Here is a 7,933-nt window from a genome sequence, read left to right as displayed (position 1 = left end):
AGCTTCCGGGCTCTTCTGGTGCCTGAACCGAGAGGGTGTGGATCTACAGTTTGGCAACCCACCTGGCAATGTCCCGGGATAGATGGCGAAGGAAGGGAGCCCTCTGCCCGCAAGAGGAGCAGTCCCAAGCATGCCAATATGGGGCTGTTGCGTGCTCACTCCACCTCTGGGCCCGTCTAGTAACACAGGGTCCAGCCTCTCCTCGCGGCCAGTGATAAAACCTCCGCTTCCCGGGGACCCCTCCCAGAGCTCCGAATCCGCAGCCCAGACCCCGGCGCCAGCGTAGGGAGAGTTAATTCCAACCGCCACTCAGCCTATTCCGGGGGCCGGGTCGCGGAGAGCGCCTCCCATTGGCCGCGGAGCCGGCTCAGCGCTGATTGGCTGAGGCTCTCGGCTCTGACCCTCCAAGGCTCCCCATTGGGCGCGGCGCTCCGGTGACTGGAGTGTGGGGGCCCGGCCTCCGCTGGCTGCTAGGGGTGAAGCTGCTGCCGGCACTGGCAGCTGCCTGGGAAGGCTCACTCTCTGCAGGAGTCTCGACTTCCTCCCCCGATCCAGATCTCCTTGCTGTCCCGGGGACGCCAACGGATCTTCTCCCGGATTCTTTTCCTTAACCTGCTGATTTTCTTTTTCCTTCCTCCCTGGCCCCTGTCTCCCAACTCCGTTTCCCTATCCCTTCTCCCGGCCCCGTAGCCGGTCATCCTAAGCACCCCACCTGCCGTCCTCTTGGCTTTTGCCCCTCCTTGACCTCAAATCCCTTAATTAACAAGTCCTCGTCATAACCTCCTCACCAGACTCTCCTAAACTCATTATTTCTTCTTTCTTTGCCAGCTCCTGACTCTCAAATTCCCGCTAACCCCTGACCTCTTGACATTTGACCCTGACATTCTTGACTACAGACGTCTAAATCTCTACCTCCTGTAGCCTGGACTGCTGGAACTGAGATTTTCCCTTGATTTTCTGACCCTCTTTCTAAAGCTCATTTTAACTTTCTTACTCCTGGGCCAGTTCCTGCTACTGCTACCCACCATGGACTTCTTGATGAGTGGCCTGGCAGCCTGCGGAGCCTGTTTGTTCACCAATCCCCTGGAGGTGGTGAAGACTAGGATGCAGCTGCAGGGAGAACTGCAGGCCCCTGGCACCTACCAACGGCACTACCGAAACGTCTTCCATGCCTTCATCACCATCAGCAAGGTGGACGGCCTGGCTGCCCTGCAGAAGGGCCTGGCCCCTGCCCTCTTATACCAGTTCCTGATGAACGGCATCCGGCTGGGCACCTACGGGCTGGCTGAAGCTGGGGGCTACCTGCACACAGCTGAAGGCACCCACAGCCCTGCCCGCAGTGCAGCAGCTGGGGCTCTAGCTGGGGTCATGGGAGCCTACTTGGGGAGCCCTATCTACATGGTGAGAAGAAGGGTCTTGCCTGGGGCCTTCAGGGCAGATACTCGGTGTTGGGTGGGTGCCTGAGCCTTCACAATCTGATACTAAGTTGGAAGTGGATTTGTGTAAGGGAAGAATAATTTGAGTAACATACATCAGCAAGTGTAGGGATCAGCGGAAGTCCTGGGCATCACAGAATTATAATCGCACAGTCTGCCCTTTTTAATTATCTGGTATAGGTGAAGGGCCTGAGGCCCAGAGAGGGGAAGTGATCAGCTCAAGATCACACAGCTCTTATTGCTAGGACTAGGCCCTGCTTAGAGCTCCTTCTGGAAAGACACTGGAAGGCAGTGAGTTCTGTAGAAAGAGAGGCAGTCTGGTCTCACTCCTAGGGTATGAGATTCAGGGATAGTGACCTCCCCAAAGTTAGCTGGACATACGCCCCCACAGGGCTTGGGTGCCAGGGAGCAAGTTTTACAGATGATCCCTCACAACCTGCCTCAGAGTCTGATGGGCAGCCTGGTCGTGGTAGTGGCTGGAGATTGTCTGCCAGTCTAGGGATAGGAGCTGGCATAAAATGCTGGATACCATGTCTTGCCTACCATGAACAGTCTTAGGAAATGTTGCCATTCTCCAACCTCTCCACCCCTCACCCCTACCCCCAGGGAAAGGAGGATGTAGAAGGGGTGGGGTGTCTATCAGTGCTAAGAGACCCATCCCCCCCGGGACTGGAGCCAAGGGATGGAGCCAAGGGACACAGCCTTATGACCAATTTGTTAAGTGGGAACAACAATAATTATCAGATTAAAAGGATATTCATTTCTGAACACCCTAGAGGAAGTATGAAGGGGTCAGGCATCTGGGTCTCTGAGGTGGGAAGCTGGCCACTGGGCCATAGGCTATAACACTCTTTTGTCCCCAGGTGAAGACACACCTACAGGCACAGGCAGCCTCAGAAATTGCTGTAGGGCACCAGTATAAGCATCAGGTGAGGGTTTTCCAACCCAGCTGGAGTCCCTGCCCATCCTCTCCCATTCCCCTGTCCAGGCTTCTCCCTGCACCCAACAGATCCAACCCCTCCACGGCTCTGCCCAGCCCATCAGTACAGCCCTACTCTGCCCTGGAGTCCACCCACACCCTCTTTCCCCCACGTTCCCCGGTTCCTATAGTCTTCTGCCCTTGTTTCTCCTGCCCCACTCTCCTGACCTGCAAATGTCAGGTCCTCACATCCATACACCCTGCCCTATTCTGCGGTGGCAAGGGAGGGGATGGGGGTGGTAGACAACTGAGGGGCCACATTCTCACTCTAAGCCCACATGGAACTGGTTGTCTAGAGTCTGGGTGCCTGTTATGGACCCATCCTTGGCATTGTTAGGAGGTGGCAGCCCCTGATGCCTGGGTGACTGAACCCTGCCCCCATGTTCTCCCTCCCCCACAACCAGGGCATGTTTCAGGCGCTAACCAAGATTGGCCAGAAACATGGTCTGCTGGGGTTGTGGCGTGGGGCCCTGGGCGGCCTGCCCCGAGTTATCGTCGGTTCCTCCACCCAGCTGTGCACCTTCTCATCCACCAAGGACCTCATGACCCAGTGGGAGGTACTGCCCGGGGAAGGGATGGGACCACCCTGGGAATGTGGGCAGGGGGAGGGCAAGCTGAAGTGGGCTCTAAAGGGACAGTGCCGACATTCAATATGAGGGAGTGGCACAAGGGCTTGGGGGTCACTGTATCTTTACACCCTTGCCACAGTTCTCTTGCCACTTCCTCCCAGGTATACCTGAGTCATCAGGGCTCCGCAGTGTTATCACTGGTGGAGTGGAAGCTCCCTGAGTTACCAGCTCGCTACTGTATCCCCAGCACAGGGCCTGTCCTTTCCTAGGGGTTGAATGATTGGCTGACTGACAAAGCTCTTTCTCCCTCCCCACTTTAGATATTTCCTCCCCAGACCTGGAAGGTGGCTCTGGCGGCTGCCATGGTGAGTGGCATTGCGGTGGTCCTGGCCATGACACCCTTTGACGTGGTCAGCACAAGGCTCTACAATCAGCCCACAGATGCTCAGGGCAAGGTAAGGGTGGGTGCGGGCAGGCAGGGCAAACCGGGGGATGGGGAAGAGCAGATTGTGGCTGCAGATAGGAAGGCCTAAATGCAGCCTGCTGAGGTGAGGCCCCTGGTGGGCTCTGACATACCCCTTCTCTGTATTCTCCCTCCCTCTCCAACCTCTCAGGGCCTCATGTACCGGGGGTTGCTGGACGCTCTGCTGCAGACGGCTCGGACAGAAGGCATTTTTGGCATGTACAAGGGCATAGGTGCCTCCTACTTCCGCCTTGGCCCCCACACCATCCTCTCTCTCTTCTTCTGGGACCAGCTGCGCACGCTCTACTACACTTACACCAAATAACAACAGCCACTCCTCCACACTCCACCAAATCAGCACTCCTTGGACACTCCATTACCACGGTGTGGTGACTTCTGACCAGATGACCTGCCATGGTCCATCTGAGGGGGAACAGCCAACCCTATACCCCATCTGTTTTCTCAGGGTTGAATCACTACAAGGGATAGTTTCCCTCTGTTCCTTGGGTGTCGCTTTAAACCCTCCCTACCTGTACCCCTGTACATTTCACACCCCTCTCTCAGGGCTGAATCAGTCACTCCAGAGTGTATTTCCTCCCTTTCTCCACTGCCGGCCTCAAGTCCCTTCTGATCCCATGCACAAATTTAAACTCCACCGTCCAAGACCAAAGGGAATTGGGGGGACCAAGGTGTTCTGTTAGATTCAAAGGCACAGATATTATATTGGATATAAAGCAAGTTTATTTCTGCAGAGAGGAGGTGTCTTATGTTTATGCACTGGGAAGGAATTAGGGGACTATATCCAACCCCTTGCTCCCCTTGCAGAATAGGGGCTCCAGGTCTTCAGCAGCATCATGATCGTGCAGCATTTCAGTTTCTTTATTGGGGACTAAAGATGTTGGGATCGTGAAGGGTCAGACTGGTCACCAGCTGTTCAAAGTCACCCAGGCTCCAGGGCAGAAGTGACAGATTTTCAGGGCCAAGAGATGACCTATTCTCAGGGCTTGAAGGTGAGGAACAGACAGAGAGAGAACGTCATCCAAGCCTTGGGTTTGTAAGTTCCCATCTCCTGTTCCCCAGAGGACCTGGATGTCTGTGACCCCAAAGCCCTGGCCTACTCCCACGTCCTTGGAGGACCCACCAACGGATCTCCCTGCTTTGCCCCTCCCAGCCAGTTCTCATGGGGACCCAGTCACAAGCCATGCACCCTTTCTGTGCTTCTTACGGGGGCTGATTGAAGGTGAGCAAGAGATCAGTCTGGTATTGGGTCAGCCGCAGCAAGGCCTGGTGCAATGTCACATACTTTGCTACCTAAAGGAATCAGAGTCGGGATGCTTACCTGATTCCCCGGGGCCACCCCTTTTCGCCCCTCCAGGACTTCTCAAACTCCCTTGGCCCTCACCTGCTGGTTTTCTTTCGCTACCTGCTGCTTGCCAGAGAGGATCCAGGCTTCTTGACAGCAGCCCCTCAGGGCCAGGTTCTCCAAAGGGAGGGGCTGCACAGCCTCCACTTGTACAGCTCTAGCCTCCTGCACCCCAGCAACATCCTCAAAGTGGTACCTGGAGTGAGGGAAGCAGGGTCATGGAGGGACATCTCTTACCGCCCCCGACAAGCATCTTTTAAGTCCTAAGCTTCGCTCACTTATGGTGATAGGTGTTGCCCTTGGAGTTTTCATTGCCCTGGTTAACCGTCCAGCCACCGGCCCCGCCCACTTCTTCGGCTCTGGCTCTCCCATTGGCCAGCCGCCGTCTCGACGTCCTCACCGAGCAGCCTCTTCACCCTGCACGTGGGCCTGCAGCTCCAGAAGTTCCACGATCAGGCTCTGGTCTGTCACGCGATGGCAGAAAACTTCTTGATTGTCCGGGACTGGTCGAAGGTCGCTGGAGAGAGGCGAGGTAGACCCTGGTTGACCCCGCTTCTTGCCCGCAACCCACCACGTCAGCCTCCTTTGGCGCCCGGGCCGTCTCACCTTACGTCAATGGCCCCGGGAGGGAGAGTGGCTGAGAAGGCGCCCCCAAACAGTGGGTAGTCCTGCGTGGGCTCCATGGGCCTAAGACTAGGGTCTGGGCACTAGAGATTTAAAAGAAACCCACATAGGCCCACGTGGCATCCCCTCCCTGCGTTTCGCAGCAGCCACCGCCAGTCTTCCCTGGCCCTCGACCCTTTAAGGCCTGGCCCCGCCCCTCGATCGCGCTGGCCAATCGGCGCCCTCGCCTTGGGGGGCGGTGCCCCAGTGGGGCTGCTCCCGGAAGCCAAGCTGTTAGAAGGGCGCGGGGCGGGATCGCGGGGGTCAGCTAGGAGCTAAGACCTCGGTTTAGTATTTGTGACGCCCTTGTGGTCACTAGCTCGCACCCGTCTGTCTCCTCCTTTTAAAGGGATAGCACTTTCTAACAATGTCGCCTGAGACCCTCCTTAGGGGCAGTTGATCGTCCAAGGGTCTGACGTACAAGTGGAATCTCCTGAGGGGAGGGGAGTGGATAGTTTCAGAGTCTCCCAAATCACTCTTCAGGGCCTCCTGACCGGGAATAAGCTGCCAGCCAGACCACTAATTCCCGGATGCGGAGAATTAGGGGAACAATGGGGCCAGGTGTGGGGCCGGGTTAGGATTTAGGACTCCCGCCTTCCTGAAAGCAAAACCCAACCCAGGGATTATGTATCTAATCCCCCTCAAATCTTCACCTTGGGAACCATGCGAGGGGATGGAGGGGGCGGGGAAGAGGGTGTTCTCCCCCGTCACACACACACACACACACACACACACACACACACACACACACACACACTCCCCCGTCACACACACACACACACACTCCCCCGTCACACACACACACACACACACTCCCCCGTCTCTCACACACACACACACACACACACTCACACACACACACACACACACACTCACACACACACACACACACACACACACACACACACGGAAGAAAGCAGGGAATTAACTCTGTTGTTTTACAGATTTTTAGAGTGTTCTTAAAGCTTCGGCTCAAGTGTATCCTCCCAGCTAATTTCTCCTTTCATCTTTGATCCCCAGCACCTGGCAGAGTGTTTAGAGCATAATAGACCCATTATGTATAGTTGAGTGATTGAATAGACCCAACAGGATGAATTTTGGAACCCAGGCCATGCATACCCTCAGGGGTTCTAGATGTCATCTACTTCCCAGCCAAAAACTTCAAGAGGATTCTCATCTTGAGGCCGTCCCACCCTTGGGGCTGCAAGTGCCGGCCAAACCTCTGGATCCTAATGATTTTGTGACACTGTGGCCAAGGGATGCATATTCTTTGGTCCTTTACCTTACCAGGCCTTAAGTGAAGGGCTAGAGCTACAAAGGCTATTAGGACACAGGCTCTGCCTCACGAGGAGTTTACAAAGAACAGTGGATGATCCTTTGAGTCTTAAAGGATGACTCAGAATTCACCAGGGCATCCTAGGGGTATTCTAGCCAGGGGAACACTGGGAGCAAAGACTTGGAAATGAGAGGACATGTTTTGGGGAATGCAAGTATATTAGTTTGGCAAGGGTGCCATGGGGAATGAATGGCAGGGATCTGTGAAGGAGGAGGGGTTGGCCATATGCAGGGTTTTTATAGAGCATACTAAAGAGCCTGGACTCCTCACTTCTGATGGCCAGTATCAGATTTCTCTCTGAGACTCATTTCCTCCTCTCTAAAAGATTGTTAGGATTAAAGGAAGTAAGGATGTAGTTGAACCTGAATTTGTTTCTGGGCAAAGAGAGTGGACTAAGTTTGATCCATGAGGAATTAGAGAGGGATGTGTCACAGACCCCAGAGGGAAAGGAGGAGTCTAGACTTGGGGAATGTAGGGAGCCAGCCCGCAAGGGTCAACCCCATGCTTCCTCCCCTCCCTCCCCATTTCTGCTGGTTTACCATCTGCCCCCTCCTCCCCGCCAGGGGCAGTACTGGCTCTGACTACTTTGTGAGCAGTCAAGCAGAGAGGGAACCCTTGGAAAGGAACCTTCAAGGACTTAGAAGTTAACAGGGCGCTGGCTCCAGGCACAAGGGATAGGGGCCTATTTATGGGCCAGGAGGTCAGACTAGATTAGGGAGACTGAGGAGAATCCCCTCAACTTCCTCATTTTGGGTCTTTGTCATGCCAGGAGTCATGCTCTGCTATGAGCCTTGTGCAGCAGGGGACGCCTGGCCCTCCAGCTTTGGAGTTCTTGGGGCATGAGTTAGGTGGGCTCTTCCAGATGGTAGGCAGCAGACCTCCATGCATGGAGGTGCAAGGCCGGACCTCCTCAGGGAGATCAGGGTGGAAGGAATCCCTAACTTGGCAGGTTCCTCTTCTTGACTCCACTTTCTCTGTCTCACCCTTCACCTCTTTCCCTGTGTCTTGTCACTTCTTCTGGCCTTCCCAGCAGCTGGCTCCCACTGTGTGTTCAAATTCAAACTCCCCGAGAGACAGATTCTAATTGGGTCCATTAGCTGCCAACCTATCTGAAAGTACCTATT

The 7,933-nt window shown here is 55.1% G+C and overlaps 2 protein-coding genes across 3 annotated transcripts; one reads left to right on the top strand and one right to left on the bottom strand.

The window, feature by feature from the left end:
• Positions 1-453: 453 nt before the first annotated feature.
• On the top strand, positions 454-4,200 carry SLC25A35 (solute carrier family 25 member 35). The gene is made up of 5 exons (XM_010996485.3): positions 454-1,401; positions 2,300-2,365; positions 2,820-2,972; positions 3,305-3,439; positions 3,599-4,200. The coding sequence occupies exons 1-5, from the start codon at positions 1,027-1,029 to the stop codon at positions 3,770-3,772; spliced, it is 903 nt and encodes a 300-aa protein (XP_010994787.1). The 5' UTR covers positions 454-1,026; the 3' UTR covers positions 3,773-4,200.
• On the bottom strand, positions 4,171-5,639 carry RANGRF (RAN guanine nucleotide release factor). Of its 2 annotated transcripts, XM_010996484.3 has the most exons (5): positions 5,417-5,637; positions 5,211-5,327; positions 4,850-5,006; positions 4,673-4,758; positions 4,171-4,450 (listed from the first exon to the last, which is right to left on the bottom strand). In XM_010996484.3, exons 1-5 carry the CDS (start codon positions 5,491-5,493, stop codon positions 4,327-4,329), a joined length of 561 nt encoding a protein of 186 aa, XP_010994786.1. In that variant the 5' UTR covers positions 5,494-5,637; the 3' UTR covers positions 4,171-4,326. The 2 variants fall into 2 exon arrangements, with proteins under 2 accessions (XP_010994786.1, XP_031323528.1); XM_031467668.2 differs by lacking the exon at positions 4,673-4,758 and having other exon boundaries at positions 5,417-5,639.
• Positions 5,640-7,933: the final 2,294 nt, after the last annotated feature.

Source organism: Camelus dromedarius, chromosome 16, assembly GCF_036321535.1.
Source record: "Camelus dromedarius isolate mCamDro1 chromosome 16, mCamDro1.pat, whole genome shotgun sequence".
NCBI classification, from domain to species: Eukaryota; Metazoa; Chordata; class Mammalia; order Artiodactyla; family Camelidae; genus Camelus; species Camelus dromedarius.
Note: the sequence above shows the minus strand (reverse complement) of the source record. Positions and strands in the feature narration are given on the sequence as shown.